This window comes from Ciconia boyciana, chromosome 2 (assembly GCF_034638445.1).
Source record: "Ciconia boyciana chromosome 2, ASM3463844v1, whole genome shotgun sequence".
Classification (NCBI taxonomy): domain Eukaryota; kingdom Metazoa; phylum Chordata; class Aves; order Ciconiiformes; family Ciconiidae; genus Ciconia; species Ciconia boyciana.
The window spans coordinates 57,222,685-57,240,129 of NC_132935.1; the positions used below are offsets into that span (position 1 = coordinate 57,222,685).

Below are 17,445 nucleotides of genomic sequence, written 5' to 3' on the forward strand. Positions count from 1 at the left end.
TTCAGATGGATTTGGCTGTTTTTTCTTGTTTGGTCGTCACTGCTGTATTCAAATATCCCCAGATGCACCATCCGCTTGAAAGTATGGTGATAATGAAAAGGCCTACCCTGAAAACACTGTGCCTGACAAAAAGTGCGAGTGAGAAGGGTGGCAAACACCCCCTGTCCCCGCCTACTAATAAATAATGGCTCGTATTTCTCATTCAGGTTTTGCAAGAGCTCAATCTCTCTCAACATCGACTCCCTGTTAATACTCCTAAGCCTTCACCTAACGACGATGTTCCTACTCGAGGAGGGTTTTTGGCCGTTTTCCAGGCCTGTTTGAGAGCCAGGCCCATCCACCTCGGCGCCCTGGTGCTGCCGGGCAGGGTGGTAGAGCTGCCTTTAGGCCGGGCTGCAGCTGTCCATGCGCGGGTACCTGACAGCAGGCGGGAGCTGGCTCTAACGCCTCAAGCCTCACCCGTGAGCAGCCCGGACCCCAGCCAGAGCCGCCAGCGGCCACGGGGAGTTTGAGACTATTTGCCCCGTTTGCCCCTCTCCCTTTCCCAATTGCCCCTCAGGGACCCACCACCCAGGCTCACCCTCCCTCCTCCAGCTTCGAGGGAAGGGCCGGCCAGACCACCCGTGGACCGCGAGGGCCGCGCTTCCCCCGAGCCCCGAGGGGAGGGGGCCCGCCGAGGCTCCCCGCGCCCGCCTCAGCGTCCCGCAAAGACTACAACTCCCGGCACGCCCCGCGCTCGCCCGGCCCGCCGCGCGGCCCGCCGGCAGCGGTAGTTCCCCAGCGGCGCTGCAGCCGTCCAAAGCGCCGAGCCAGCGCGCCCTTCCTCTTCCGGCGGGTGGCGGCGCACGCGTGCTGCTCCCACCGCCTCTGCTCGAGCCGTGTGTGTGTATTTGCGGGGGGGCGGGGGTGCCGCTCCTTCCCGCTCCGCTCCCGCGCCCCGGCGGCTCCAGCGGGGGCGGTTGCGAGGGCCGGGCCGGGCCGCGCGGCCGCGCTCCAAGCGCCGGCGCGAGAGGCGGGGAAGCCGCTAGGCGCGAGCTGCGCGCGGGCGCATGCGCGCAGGGTGCCCCGCCACCTCCGCCGCCCTCGTGCCCACGGAGGGGCGGCGTTGCCGGCCGGCCGTTGAGCCAGTCGCGCGGGGAGAGCGGCGAGCGGGGCTCGGGGCGGCAGCGCGCGCAGCGGCAGGCGGCAGCGCCCGCCCTCGGCCCGCGCCCCGCCGGCAGCGCCCGCAGCCGCGCGCAGCCACTGCCCCTCCGCCCGCCGCCCGCCGCGAGGGAGCGGCTCCGCCGCCCGGCCTCCCCTTCCCGCTCCTCCTCCTCCGCCTCCTCCTCCCTCCCCCCACTCCTCCTCCCGCCGGAGCGAGCGAGCGAGATGGCGGCCGCCGGGGCTCTGGCAAAGCACGAGCAGATCCTGGTGCTCGATCCGCCCACCGACCTCAAATTCAAAGGTGAGGGGGAGTCGGGCGCGGGAGAGGGGGGCAGCGGGGCGGCCCGGCCCGGCGGGCTGTCCCGTTTCGCCTCGGCGCTGGGCCGCCTCCAGGCGCCTCGGTTCCCCCACCCCGGGCCGCGGTGCCGGGCCCTGCCCGCCCGGGTCCATCGGGGGGTGGGGGGGCGCCGCCGAGCCGGTGAACGGGCTCGGCCGCCGCCATCTTGGGATCCCGCGGGGACTCGAGAGCGTGTCCGCGGCCCCGGCAGCGCCGCGGCCCGGCCCCCGGCGGGTGCCCGCCCGCCTCCCGCTCTGCTGGGCGCGGCGCTCGGGGGCCGGCCGCTCCCCTCCCGCCCCCGCCGGTGCGCCAGTCCGCCCCCTGCCCCCGCGTGTGCCCCCACATGCCGGCGCGCCCGCTGCCGTGTCACCGCTCCGCTCGGGAGGCCCGGCCCTGGAGTAGCGGGGCCCGGGGAGGGGACGGCGCTCGGCCCGGGAGGGGGAGTCCCTCTCCTGTCATCTCTCTGGCCGCGGGGGTCTGCGTGGCCGCCAGTCCTCCTCCGTGAGGTCTCCCTCTGCCTGTAGCGGGTAGCAGAGGCCCCGAAGCGGGCGATTGAAGCCTTGCCGTCGTGCGAGGGAGCGGGGAAGGGAGCAGGAGGGGAAAACTGGCTTCACGAGGCTGCCCTCACGTCTGGCCTTTTCCCCCTCCGGCGCCCTGGAGGGCCGGCTGTGGGCGCTTGCCAGAGCCCAGCCCTGGCCCCCGCCGGTATCCCCGCGGGGGCTGGTGCGGTTTTGCACCATCACTCTAGGGGTTTGCGATGTGCAGGCACTCGCACCGTCTCCCCGATGCAGCCTGGCCCTCTGGCCTGGCAAATGATTCCCCTCCCTTTCCCCCAAGTTGTCATGTTTCAGGCAGGTTCTCGGTACGTTAACAGGCAGCTCACCTGCTTTCTTGGGAATGAGGGAAAGGAATGCGTGCATTTCGGAAGTTTCTGTATATTGGGTATTGCGTGCCAGCGCATGACTGTGACCGGCATGACATGCTTCTGTCAAAATAGGTCCTAGTTACTGCTGTTATCATGTGGGGGGTTTTCTCTCCTAATAAATTAGATAGTTGTGAAAAGGAAGGCTCTTCCAGAGATGAGTGATCCTTGAAAGGTAAGGGCATAAAGAAGAGCATGATAGAATAATAGTTTTCAGTAGTATCCTGTGATTATATTTTAGACCCATAAGGGGCATTGAGAAAAATCTCAAAATGTTATAGATTTAGAATCAGCAATATTAGATTTCTTTTTTAAAGCTGTTAATATTATCCAAACTTATGTTTTAAATTGTGACTAGTGTCAGCACATGTACTTGCCTAATCCTATAAATGTTTCTATTTTATTTTCTATTTTTAATAGACTAATGTTTCATTGTTTTAGAGAGACAGAGTGGAATTTATGATGATGTAAAAATCTTTAAATGAACAGCTAGAAGAAATTAATGTTTATATTAAGAGAAGAACACTGTGTTCCCCCAAAATACCTTTGGCTGGCCTGGCTTTTAGAAATAAAGCTTAAGTCTGGTTTGTCAAAGAGATTTTTTAACAAACTATACTTGTTTTATTGATCCATCAAATCAATTAAAAACCAAAATCTGTCTGATCACACATATTAATTTGATGGTGTCAATTTTTAAATTTTTAAATTGCACATTCATGAACAGAGTCAAAACCATAGCAGGAACGTATCTTTATCACTCATGTTGTGTTGTTAAAATGCTGCCAGGTCTGGCTGCACTCAGATTTCAATACACTGTATTATTATTGCAGGAACAAGTTGGAGGAAAATGCATGTTGGTTTTTGTTTTTTTTTTTTTTTAAATTAAAAAGCTACTGTGTCTAATTTGAAGCTTTCAAATGTTGAGCTGTCTTCAAGCTGGAAGCAAGCCGTATTTATGTGATATGAAACAAAGTGTTGATACAGGGAATATAGAATAAATACTAGATTAGAAATTCTGTCTGTATGAAGCCATTGTCAGTCAGTGATCTTTATTGTGCTGTGTGTTTATGTACTTAGAGCATGAAATGTGTATTCTTTAGGCATAAACTTTGGTTTCAAGCTAATGCATATATTAGGAAAATTTCAGTAGAGCAGACTAAGCAAAAACAAAATCTGAAGCATAATGAGACTGCAGTCTTAATACTCTATGGAAAGCACTCTCTATTACTATATTATTTCATTAATATACTATCGAAAGAGCTATGTATTGAGACAGCATCGCGTGCACTCTCAATAAATATTTTCTAACTGCTTATTATTCTGAGGTGTTTAAAAAGGCTTGTGGGCCACAAACTAATTCAGTTCTAAAGTACCGCATTGAAGAATACAGTATTGGCAGAAGGGAATTCCAAGTGTTATCTTTTAAAAAGTAATTGGTTAGTAAGAGAATGTATGACTCAGAATAAGTGTAACTTAGTGTAGGAAAATCAAACAACTTTGTTTAAAAAAAAAAAGTATATATTTTTTCAGTGCAGCTACTTATTCAAAGTTTTCTTATTGGGACAATTATCTGTTGTTATTATTGACCTAACACTGTTGATGTGTATGTAACAGAGATCCAGTTTAAGTCTAAACATCTGAACTGGACAAATAGTTTTGTTGGTTTTCTTGCCTCAAGAACTTATAATGGATTTGCTGACCTTTAGGGTAACAGTGAAATGTGTTAGTATGCCCCTATGCAAACAGTGATTTAAATTAAAAACTACATAGGACTTTTCTGAAGGAGTTGTTGACAAGGCTTTAAATTCATCATTGCCTGATGAAACTGTCTCTTTTTTTTTTTTTAATCTACTTTACTCGATCAGCAAAAATAAGGTCTATAATACATTTATCCTGAATTTTCTTCCACACAATTCAGGGGGAGGTCTAAAGAACATATCTTGTGGTGGCTAACACATTACATATTTCCCTTGGTGACCAAAAGATTAGAATCCCATTTTTATAGTACTTTGCATTCCTAGAAATTTCAGTCATTAATAGTGTTTTGGGTCATGGTTAATTCCCTCTGCTTCTATGATAGCTAGATTTCTTTGGATTCTGGAACCATCCATCAGGAATACCTAAGGAAAATGACAAAACAAGTACTTTTCAGAGTGCTGTGCAAATGTGACAAGGGGAAAAATTGTACTTAAAAGTGATGAAACTGAGAGACTGTTGATACACTATGTAATATCACTTTCAGAGACTCAATATGGAGCATTGAGAATTTGCCTTGTGGTTCTTGTATCCAGGTCTTCAGCCGTATTACTCCTGTAGGTTAGCTTTCTTCTGTATTTTAGTCTAAGGTGTTTTGCTTAGCTTCTCAAATCTGAAGTTGTTTGGGTTTGTTTAGGACTGGGTAGGAAGATTTGAAGCATGAGACACTTAAAAGCAACTAATTTGGAAAGTGGAACATCATCTGCTTCTTACTGGGGTCTTTTTCATGCGACTCATGCATATAAGCGTTGTTTGTAGCTCTAGTGAAGATTATGGTAATCTGGAATTGGTTCCTTGTGAGTAAATACTTTTTTTTCTTTAATAATTTTTTAAAAACAGTCGTGTAGTTAAATAGCAGCACTTGAAGTTTTCAGTTCAAAGATCTCTAGCATTTTTATGGAAACTTGATCTTCCTTAAGTCAAAGAAGCCAGTTTTGCAATTGTAAGTAATGTGTATTTAAGTTGGCCTTGGATGATGGTCCTTTTTTGAAAACCTTCACCAGATCTTTAAATCAGTCATAAGACATGCTTCTGCAACACCTAATTGAAAATCAACACCAGTTGATTTGATGAGCCTTGGAAGATTAGTAGACAGTGTTCAGAATTTAAATTTCATGTGATTCAGAGGTGTCTGACTAGCAATAGTCAGACATTATAAAAATGTCTGAATATTCTAAATTGATATTCTTTACTGAAGTTCTTGCTTACAAGTATGTGAAATCCATTTACGTTACCTTTGTAAATGTCTCAAAATAATGAAGTACGCTTTTCCTTTTTTTAATTTTTTGTTATTACCTTGAGGCTAGAAATAAGTCAGCAAGTAAGCAGACTAAAATCAACTTTTAAGTATGTCTGTGTGCAATAAATTTTCCCTTTGATAGTTTGAGTTACTGTGAGAGATCAGTATAACAGATGATGTTTAATTTCTGATTATTAATCTGATTCATAATCTAGGATTGTTAGTGTATAAAATCACCTATCAGCTGGTATATGTTCAAATGACTCTTTCCAGGTGAGGTAGAGAGCACTTCACTTAAGTATTATGGCTCATTCTGAAATGCAGATTTCGACGACCTTTTAAATAATACAAAAATATTGCTGTAGATTATTTTGCAATCATTACACTGCTATTGGTAACATTGAAAGCCGCAGGCTGTGTGTTGCTGGAAATCGAGAAGGTGGAATTTAAAGGTAAAAATAGCTCAATGTTAAATCCATCCCCTGCCCTCAAGGTCTGTTGCCAGAATTGGCTCAGGATATCTTTTAGTGTAGGCAGGGTTTGAAGTCCTCAAATGTGATCTTGCTGCCTTATTTGTGTGTGTCTTGATTATGTCAAATTTTACACCTGTTTTCACTCTCTTCAAAGTATCAGCAAACTTGTGATGTCCCAGCTTTCTAAAATAGGTTAAAAAAAAAAAAAGGTGATTGGGATGTCAATTTTCTGGTATCTTCATTCAATAACATTTTTGAAACTAAACAATGGGAGTGCAGAGGGGAAAAACTGGTTGTAAGTGATTACTAACACAGTTGTGGCTTTTGGATACTTTGAAATGATTCCATTTAAGTTAATATTTTTGCTGGCTGAGTATTGTGTAATGACAAAGATTGGACATCTCATGGAATGACTCAGTATTCAACAAGTAGTCTTTGACTTCTTTCTTTTTTTTTTAAATCCAAGAAGGATTCCTGGAATTGTTTACTTTTCCTATGTATCTGTACTTCTATCCATTGTTTCCTGGCTCAAATGTAATATTTGTTAGTATTTTAACTTTTTTTAAATGATAAGTATTAATGAAAATTGAGACACAAAATGATTGGTGGTAATGTGTTGAGGAAGAGAAAGGAAGATAATTTTTTTTTTACTGGGTATTGCTTATGAGGTGATACTACGTTAATACGTATGTCTCTACCACGGTGTTAGACTGCATTTAAAACTGACTGATAAAAAGGAGTCGTATTGATCTGTGAAGTCAGGTGTATTATAGGTGTTAAATTATATTTTGGCAGATCTAGTTTGCCATTTGTTTTAAGATTCAATAATGAAAGATTTTCCTGTGATGATAGAGGTATATACAGCAGTGAAGATTTGGAAGTTTTGTTCTTTACCTGCAATTTGTAGGTCTCTCTCTTACTTAATGCTTTACTTGCATCTTCACTAAACAGAGGAACACTATCCAAACCTCACCATCTTGTACTTCTAGTGTAGTCATTGGTATAAAAGCTTCATCTTTATGTTGCAATTAGTATAACATGCTTACTCATTCTGCTTGTTGATAGCCTAAGCAAGTGTTGTAGATCACTGTAATACATAATTATTAATATTGTAAAAAAAATACTGTATTGTACATGAACACTGTACCATTGTTCAAGGCCAAATTGAAAAGTAGAAATTTACCGTGGACAAGAGGACCTGTTTTATGCATCAGTTAATAGGTCTGAATATTTAGTGCACTGACTGTCCATTGTGGTATTATAAATTGTTCCTGTTTCAGCTTGACTGTGGTTTGTGAATATGTTTTACTTTCTGACCAACTTTGTCTTTGGGAGATGTTTGTTAACCAGATCTTTGTGACCGTCCGTCATTAGAAGGTTATTACATGCTCTGCTTACAAGCCATAAATTCAAGTTGGAAAAGGCTGCTGAAGAGAGCTTGCTGTGTGTAAAATGGGGAAAAAAAATCACTGACTAATTAGATAAGTATTACATTTTCCTGTGTCAAAGTTGTCAAATTACAAGGCTTTTATTGTCAGATGAGCCAGATAAGAGTGTATAAGCTAATTTCTAAAAAAAACCAAACCAAAACAAAAACCAAACCCAAAACCAACAAAACAGGAAAATGACTCTATTAAGGTAATTTCTAATGTGGTATTGTTGAAAATAAAAATGCAGAAACACAAGTTAGAATTTTAGTAACTTTGTTTTCCTTAAGGTAGTAAGACTTTACCTGGTACATAGTGATTTTGGGCTCTTTACCTTCTCTTGCCTTTTAGTGGGTTTTTTTGTATTGCATGCGGTTATTTCATTGCATTGTCAATTATTTGGCAATGTAGAGGTCATATTTCATTTTATGGTTTGAAAGTATTTAGAAATACATGGTTATGTAAATTAAAATAAATATTTTCAGTTTATTTCAAGATGAACAAGGTCTTGAGAGTTAAGATAGTTTGCTAAATATTATCCTGGTGTAGGACTTCAGATGTTTGGTTTTTAATAACATGAATAAGGAATAAAAGAAAAATAAAAATAATTGTTTGCCTGAATTTTAAAAAGATAGTCACATCAGAATTTTTCCCTCCTGTGTTTCTCAAAACATGGTCTCACTTGGAGTAATTCTTAATTTGACACTTCAATGCTTGAATAGGTCTGCCCTCGATAGTATGCAAACCCTTAGAGGAAAGAATAATTAAAGACATGGAGGTAAATGGAATGTGGAATAAAAAGCAGCATGAGTGTCCTGGGTAGAATGTGCCAGTCTGATCTGAGACCTCCTTCCCTCTCTGTGTCTCTTTTTTTTCCATCTCTTCTGTGTGCATCCCCCAAACAAAATCTGATTTTACCACTGGATTTACTGAACATCATTACATTATTTCATAGAATCATAGAATGGTTTGGGTTGGAAGGGACCTTTAAAGATCACCTAGTCAAACTCCCCTCCTAAGGGCAGGGACATCTCTTACCAGATCAGGTTGCTCAAAGCCCTGTCCACCCTGACCTTGAATGCTTCCAGGGATGGGGCATCCACAACTTCTCTGGACAACCTATGCCAGTGTCTCACCACCCTCATCATAAAAAATTTCTTCCTTATGTCCAATCTAAACCTACGCTCTTTCAGTTTAACTCCGTTGCCCCTTGTCACGTCACTACAGGCCCTGGTAAAGAGTCTTTCCCTGTCTTTATAAGCCCCCTTTATGTATTGAAAGGCCACAATAAGGTCTCCCGGGAGCCTTCTCTTCTCCAGTCTGAACAACCCCAACTGTCTTAGCCTTTCTTCACAGGAGAGGTGTTCCAGCCCTCTGACCATTTTTGTGGCCCTCCTCTGGACCCCACTCTAACAGTTCCATGTCTTTCTTGTACTGGGGGTCCCAGAGCTGGACGCAGTACTCCAGGTGGGGTGTCTCATGAGAGCAGAGTAGAGGGCAACAATCGCCTCCCTTGACCTGCTGGTCCTGCTTCTATTTACGCAGCCCAGGATACTATTGGCTTTCTGGGCTGCAAGTGCACATTCCTAGCTGATGTTCAATTTTTCATCCACCAGTACCCCGAAGTCCTTTTCCGCAGGGCTGCTCTCAATCTGTTTGTCCCCCAGCCTGTATTGATATTGGGGATTGCCCTGACCCAGGTGCAGGACCCTGCACTTTGCCTTGTTGAACTTCATGAGGTTCGCATGAGCCCACCCTTCAAGGTCCCTCTGGATGGCAGTCCCTTCCCTTAAGCAAATCAACATCACCACTCAGCTTGGTGTCATCTGCAAACTTGCTGAGGGTGCACTTGATCCCACTATGTCACTGATGAAGACATTGAGTAGTGTTGGTCCCGGTACAGATCCTTGAGGGACACCACTCGTTACTGGTTTCCACTTGGACATTGAGGCATCGACTACAACTCTTTGGACATGACCACCCAGCCAATTCCTTATCCATCTGACAGTCCGTCCATCAAACCCATATCTCCCCAACTCAGAGGTAAGAATGTTGAGCAGGACTGTATCAGAGGCCTTACAGAAGTCCAGGTAGATGACATCCACAGCTCTTCCCTTGTCCAGTGATGCAGTCAGTCAATCATAGAAGGCCACTAGATTAGTCAGGCAAGATTTGCCCGTGGTGAAGCCATGTTGGCTGTCTCTAGTTACCTCCCTGTATTCCATACGTTTCGACATATCTTTCAGGAGGGTCTGTTCCATGATCTGAATATTGATTATTTGATACAGAGGTATCTGCAAAACTAATAATTAAGTTGCAGGTAAAAGAGCTTAATGGAAAAATGTAAGGTGGAGAAGGGACAAGCTATAAAATAAAATGCAGCATAGCTGTTGGGCTATTGGAGGCTTAATAAGGACATTTCTAAAGGATGGACCAGTGTCGTGTTTGAACTTGGTTTAGTATCTTTTATGACCTTGGTATGGGTGGTACTGTGCTGGTAGAGCTCATTGGTAATGCAAAGTTAGGAGATGTGGTGAATGCAAAAAAAATTTGTGCATGTGATGTGTGCTAATAATAGAACTGCTGTTTTCTCATTTTAGTTTGAAGTGATGAAGAAGGAGTAAAACTAGAGACCAGTACTTAATCACAGGTTTATTGCAAGTATGACGAGTCATGAAATGGGGCAAATATGAGACTGTAGTTTTGTAGTGAGGGAAGTATTAATGTCAAGTTTTATGGCATTGATGAAGCTTTATCTGAATACATCCCTGGCAACACCTAGTCAGAGGAAATGAACGCAAATGGGAATGGTGCAAACAAAAAGTTATTAACATAAGTGAAGTAGAATAGCTTGGCTTGTTTATCTTAGCAAAATGAGGACTGAAAGGGGATCTGATTGCTATCTATAAATATATCAGAAGAGGTAAGCACTGGGGAAAAGAAAAGCTACCTAGGCTAAAGGGTAGGATTGGTACAAAAATGAATTGGCACTGAGTGGCTATGAATGTATTTAGATCATTAGAAACTAGTTGAATTTCAAATCTGAATCATGTCAATCTGAACCAACCTTCTAAAAATTATGTGGGCAAAAATAGTTTTAAATTCATCAGATACCATCTTACAAAATGGTTTGTTTCATGTGGGCTTTAGAAGGCTTCTCCTAAGTCATGAGGTTGCAATGTTCTTGAAATTTTGGTAGGACAGTGGTGGTACCTGATTATGTACTTGAGCTAGAAGCCAGTATGTCATGTTACATTCCAAGACATTAGAATAGCTTGACTGAGATATGTATTTAATGGTTTTTTTCTTTGTAAGAAGGGAAGTTTATAAATTTAAAAAACGTATACATAGGAGTAACTGCTCCATATGTGAAGTAAACTTAGTAATTGTAATTCATAGGAGCGTGATGTTGATTTAACATGTTTAACATGTTAACAGTATGATGTTAATATGGCCACTAACTCTAGTAGACCCCATGAAAGTAAAAACTGTTTGGTTTTCAATTTGATTGTCTACTAGACATGTTCCATGTTACAGCTCAAGTTAGAACTCCAGCTATTTCTATAGAAGTGAGCTGACTGGCCCTGGGAAGTGTGGCTGCATTAGCTCAGCTCAGTACTGTGATGTGAAGGTAGTGAGGGAATGGAGTTTGTGATCCTATCTGAGTGACAAGACTGTGACTGAATGCAACTCTTATTTAAAGCAGGTGTTTGTTTTCCTGGGTGACTGTAGGATATGCTGTACTTGGCTTTCAGAGATTTGGGAGATGGAGACCTGTAGTCTGTGCTTCCAGAGAATGAAAGGTCACCCTGAAACTGAGGTGAGCTGTTCATGTCTTTGGGAGGTAGTCCAGTATTAGCTAGACCTGTCTGTAGGAAATTTTAATGTCTGATATATAAGCCTGTTTAGATCGTGCTCTGTGTTATGTGCTGAAGTTGGACACCATCTAACAGTCAAACACCTGAAAGTGTTTGGGTTTTTTTAAAAAAAAAAACTTTCTGGGCTTTTGTCCACACTGGGAGAAGTGTGAAACTGATTTATTTTTAGTTACTTTGTTACATTGTTGGGATACCACTTGCAAGGAAACCAGTGAAAACCACAAGAGCTCTGGTGGTCTGTTTAACTTTGGAGTCTGGCATCTGATAGCCCGTTCTTGGAGCACACTGGGAAAAGCACTAGGTAACAGCTTTTGGACAGGTGTTCTCTGGAAAGACTGATTTTCTATGTGCCACTACAGCTGTCATCTGAGATGATTACAAGTATTCTGATTACAGCTATAGAGTTTGAAGAGTATCTTGTATGTTGCAATTCAGATGAGAAAGGTGTATCCAATTGGAATATTCATATTTGAGGATGCATACATATTTTAAGCTGCTGAATATTTGTATATTTTAAACAGCAGATCTGGGCTTTTCAGCATCACTGAAACCTTTTGTAAGCTATAGCAGGTTAAAATACAAAGCAAGTTTAAAAGGAAAAAGGGAAAAGTTACTTGTTTACTTAGTTCTGTTGTTCAAATCTGCTAGTATTCTTTGAAATCTAAGAGCCTCTGTAATTATCAAATTAATTAGTTATCCTACCTTATGCAAGTAAAGAGAATAGTTGCTCCAGCAGGAAGGGTTTATAACACAGCCCTTACGGACTAAATTGTTAATATTGCATTTGTACTGAAAGATTACTTGTATATATTACTTAATAGTTTCAGGACTTTGGGGATAATTTGCTAGTTTAAATGTTCATGTTTAGCAGTAGTAAAATATTTGTACTGCTCTTGTTATTTCAACAGTGAGAGCACTTTGGGATGAATAATACTTTATCATCAGATTCTTAAGACTTTATCCTAGTAGCATTATGAGCTACCAATTTTAGTATGCTCTTAATTTGTATTTGGCAAGAATAACAATGTAGCCCAATAAAGCTAAATTGCAAGTAAAGAATTCACAGTAATGTGGAGGTTAAGTTTAAGTAACAAACATGCCTTTGATGTTGGTAACATGACAGTTCTTTAGTAATGGCGCTCTTTCAATAGTGAATAGACATATATAACTGAATTGGACTCAGACTGCTAGATTTTAAAGCTTAAGCTAAATACAAGCATTAGTATCTTTGGATGAAGTTATTCCATGTTACACCATCTTTATAAATAGTGGTTTTTGTTGTTGTTGAGGCTAAAGAAACCGTTGTCCATATTTAACATTAAATGCAGGACAATCTCCTTTTAGTCTGTATTTTATCTAATATATAAAGTAGATAATGTTCTCTTTACCAGAATTCATGGTATCGATCTGTGTCTGTACTTTACCGTTGAGATAGGTGCTTATTACGTTTTTACTGTGTTTTTTGGCCACTAACAACATGTTAGTAACAAGCTGGGGTAAATATGAAATTTTGATCCAGAAAGAAAATGTAAGAAAAAAAATTGTTTTATCTGCTTTGAAGTGCCACTGTAATGTATTCCTGTTTTTTCCCTGTCAGAATGGCAGGCAAAAGGTTTCCATTCCCATTTCTCTTACACCAGCCCCCAATAAAGCATGTATGCCAGCATCTGCACAAGCACCTCTAGTAAGCTGTATAGCCATATATAGGCTCTGCTTGCCCCTTTGACAGATGAAGATGAGCTCTTTTAGCATCAAAAAATGGGCATTGTCTTAGCATTTTTTAGAAGGAAAAATCTTTGACAGATACATCATCAGCATAGATGCTGACAGCATGTCATTGTGGGGAGCTCAGATAAAATCTGATGTTACCCATGGTAAACAGTGCTAGCCTAGAATCAGCCTTCAGGAGCTGTGGACATTGAGGTGTGTCAGCTTTCTTATAAAGCCTTTTCTGCATTCTGACATTTTCATGCAGGTTGATGATAAAACTAATAACTATTTGTCAAGTGCCAGGGTAGAATAAGAAGTGAAAGATTCTGTATTATTGCTCTAATATATGGATATCTACCTGAGAGCCATGGTTATTTGTAGGTATTATTAATCTTGCACCTTCATCCACTGATTATTCCTGATCATTCAGACCCCCTGTACTCGGCACTGGTGAGGCCACACCTCGAATACGGTGTTCAGTTTTGGGCTCCTCACTACAAGAAAGACATGGAAGTGCTGGAGCATGTCCAGAGAAGGGCAGTGAAGCTGGTGAGGGGTCTAGAGCAGAAGTCTTCTGAGGAGTGGCTGAGGGAACTGGGGTTGTTTAGCCTGGAGAAAAGGAGGCTCAGGGGAGACCTGAAACTACCTGAAAGGAGGTTGTAGGGAGGTGGGTGTTGGTCTCTTCTGCCAAGGAACAAGCCATAGAACAGGTGGAAATGGCCTCAAGTTGTGCCAGGGGAGGTTTAGATTGGATATTAGGAAAAATTTCTTCCCAGAAAGGGTTGTCAAGCGTTGGAACAGGCTGCCCAGGGAAATGGTTGAGTCACCATCCCTGGAGGTATTTAAAAGACGTGTAGATGTGGTGCTTAGGGATATGGTGTAGTGGTGGACTTGGCAGTGCTAGGTTAACGGTTGGACTTGATGATCTTAAAGGTCTTTTCCAACCTAAATGATTCTATGATTCTATTCTATGAATCTATAATGCTGAAGTATTAATCCATGAAACATAAGCTGTTATGCTTCATAGGCAGTGAATAATTTTAACATAGGCGATTTGTTAGAGTTGGAGTTTTTCTTCCAGTTGAAGAAGGTATTTGAATGGTCATGGTTTGGGTATTTCAAGAGGAAGAAATTATGTTCATTGGCAATGCTTGTTATGGATTCTCTTCAGATTCTTTTCACAGAAGTCTGAATATTAATTTCTGAAAACTAATTTATGGAAATAAACAACATTCCTCTCACTTTCTTTTGTGTCAGCTGTCACCTATGCTTTTTTCAGAAAGTACTATAAAATTCAATTTGGAGCAATTAAGTGCTTTGTGTATATTTTAAGATTAGTTTTCTTACCTGACAGTCAAGGTAGTTTTGTCTTGATACAGAACACTGGTCTTTCTTTTTTAGACATCTTTCCTTGGTGGAAGATGATCAGGTCAGGGAATACTTAAGTAAATTGGACATACTTAAGTCCATGGGCCCTGGTGGAATGCACCCATGAGTGCTGAGGGAGCTGGCTGATGGAGAAACAGGCTGACAGGAACCTCTTGAAGTTCAACAAGGAGAAGTGCAAAGTCCTGCACCTGGGGAGGAACAACCCCCTATGCACCAGTACAGGCTGGATTCTGATCAGCTGGAAAGCAGCTTTGCAGAAAAGGCCTTGGGGGTCCTGGTGGACACCAGGTTGACTGTGAGCCAGCAATGTGCCCTTGCAGCAAAGAAGGCCAATGGTATCCTGGGCTGCAGTAGGAGGAGTGTTGCCAGCAGGTGGAGGGAGGTGATCCTTGCCCTCTGCTTAGCACTGGTGAGGCCACATCTGCAGTGCTGGGTCCAGTTCTGGGCTCCCCACTACGAGAGAGACGTGGACATACTGGAGAGAGTCCAGTGAAGGGCCGCGAAGATGATGAAGGGACTGGAGCATCTCTCCTATGAGGAAAGGCTGAGAGAGCTGGGGCTGTTCAGCCTGGAGAAGAGAAGGCTCAGGGGGATCTTATCAACGTGTACAAATACCCAAAGAGAGGGTGCAAAGAGGATGGAGCCAGGCTCTTTTCAGTGGTGCCCAGTGACAGGACCAGAGGCAATGGGCACAACCTGAAACACAGGAGGTTCCCTCTGAACATCAGGAAACACTTTTTCACTGTGAGGATGACCGAGCACTGGCACAGGTTGCCCAGAGAGGCTGTGGAGTCTCCATCCTTGGAGATATTCAGAAGCTGTCTAGACATGGTCCTGGGCAACGGGCTCTGAGTGTCCCTGCTTGAGCAGGTGGTTTGGCCCAGATGACCTCCGAGGTCCCTTCCAACCTCAACCATTCTGTGATTGCTATGTCAAATGATGGGAAAGAAAAACAATTAAATTTTGGCCTAATTAAAAAATGCTTTATTACATCATATGAATGTAGATTACATGGGGCTATGTTAACTTATTCTTTCTTTATTTCATTGTTACTTCTAATCCTGGCAGAATGACTTGATGGAGATCTTACTCTGTTCCTGTCAGGTCTATCGTAAAAGTCAGTTAAATTGTTCTCAGAATTCATCTTGTTGGATTTATAATATTACTGCTAGTTTTATCCTGCTGACTTTAACTCCTTTCTCATTCATTAGGGCTCAAACTGTCAAATGCAGTACATTATTTTTCTTTGCCTGCCCAACCTGACTTTATTGTTTGCTGAAAGAAATCTACCCTGCCTGAGTTTGTTTTGGTAAAGATGCCTTTAAGTGTACTGTATGTTTCAAGTGCTCTTGGAATTTCAAAGGTGATGAAGCAGTTGTGAAAAAACAGCACCCCACTTAAAGCACATAATCCCAATAGTTTTTGAAGTTAACACTATAACTTACATGTTTTAAGGAGTTTGGATTCCTTTTGCCAGTCTGTGTACTTTTTTATGTGTACTTATATTGTTTTTAGATGTGGCTGAATATATCACACTGGCACAGTAAACTTTAGTTCTGTGCATGAAATAGAGTGCTTTCTGGCAGAATCAGCTTAGGTATTAGCTTTTATAACAGCTACAGTTCAATGTCTTAAATCGAAGAGGACAATATACTTAACACTTAAGCTTTTTCATATAACATGCTGTTGAATATGTTCAATAATGCATGCTCAGTTTTGCACAACTCTGCAAGTTATCTGCCTTCTAATTATCAAAGATTTTACGTAATTTAATAAAATGATAATTTCTTACCCAATTTTAGGTAGAGGTGATATTCTGTGACAGGCTCTGTGTGTACATTATGGCAGCCTTACTAATTTTGAATGGAGCTTCTGGATAACCAAACCTGTCCACTTCTCAGAATTTCTTTAGGTTTGTTCTCTACTGCCAACAACTAGAGATACTGACAGTGATCTCTCACCTTTCCTGGGGGTACCACAGGCTGAGGAGGTTTGTCTAAGCTCTTCCTTGCCACTCTAGAAAGGCATATTCACGTCATCATTTTTTCCCTTATGTTTGGCCATCCCAGGAGGTAGAAGGATGACTTTTGGAGCTGAGGACCTGAAGGAGACCTGAATTTGAAGAGAAGATGACACGGTTGGTCAAAAAGATCTCTGTACAGGTCCTTCCTGTCCAGTAAAACATAGTATTTCGGTTTTATTGCAGTGCAACTGGCAAGCTTGTGGCAAGCTGGGAAACTTGGCACTGTGTTTCAGCAGTGGAAACTGGCTCTGCAGAATCTGTGTCATTTCTTCCTGCCCACTAGTTGCTGTAGTCTGAGATGTGTAGTTGCCAGAGGCAACCCCGGTATTAATGTTGCAGTGGCAGCACTGTAAGATTGCTGGAATAGAAATTCAGTACATAATGTTTTTGGAGATATCTAGTATTTCTGACTGTGATTAGGCAGGTGTCTGTCATTCCTCTCTTAAGGCCCTCGTAAGTCAAAAAGACAGGAAAAATCTCGGCATGGATTGTCACTGCTCCATTCAAAACAGTTGGAATAACCTGGCACTCTCACAACTTTTATTCTAGGAAGATGCTGTAATTGGTGTCTTGAATTTACACTAAGTGGGTTGCTGAACTCCCTGTCCCCTTTAAAGTAGCTCTGACTCCCAGAGGTTGTTAGGTTGAAATTACAGGTTTATAAAGCAATGATTTCTTGTCATTAGACATCATAGTTACATCAGTATAGCTTGAGGATTTTATTAGTTAAATTACCACAGCTTCTGAAAACCCTAGTTGCAGATCCAGAAGTCCATTGTCCTATGTTGTACAAATATAAGATACAAGATACTCTTAAGCAGTTTATGGTGGAAGTATTGGGCAAACAACAGTAGATGAGTACTCATGAGGTATTTTGTGTGGTGGGTACAGTTAGACATGAGCCTGTCTGAGGTTTAAGTGCCCAAATAAAAACCAGTTTTGGCCTGGGTGTCATGCAAGCAGTGAGGGAGATGTTCTTTTTGAGAGTATAATGCTGTCCTAGTGTAGCTGTATGTTTTCTGAGATGAAGTTGGCATGCATTTGTCCATCTTGGTGCATGTGCAGAATGTCTGTGTCCATCTTTGCCCGTTCTTTTCCTTGTTTAGGTGCGGTCTGTGCAGTATGGTCTAAAACGTTTCTCCTTCCCG

At 42.7% G+C, this 17,445-nt stretch overlaps 1 protein-coding gene across 1 annotated transcript in view; it reads left to right on the plus strand.

Moving 5' to 3' along the window:
• The first annotated feature begins 852 nt into the window (after positions 1-852).
• VAPA (VAMP associated protein A) overlaps positions 853-17,445 on the plus strand; it is a 33,332-nt gene continuing 16,739 nt past the window's right edge. Inside the window, exon 1 of the mRNA XM_072852757.1 lies at positions 853-1,444. Coding sequence (XP_072708858.1) covers positions 1,369-1,444 — 76 coding nt within the window. The 5' untranslated portion in view covers positions 853-1,368. The remainder of the gene's footprint in view (positions 1,445-17,445) is intronic.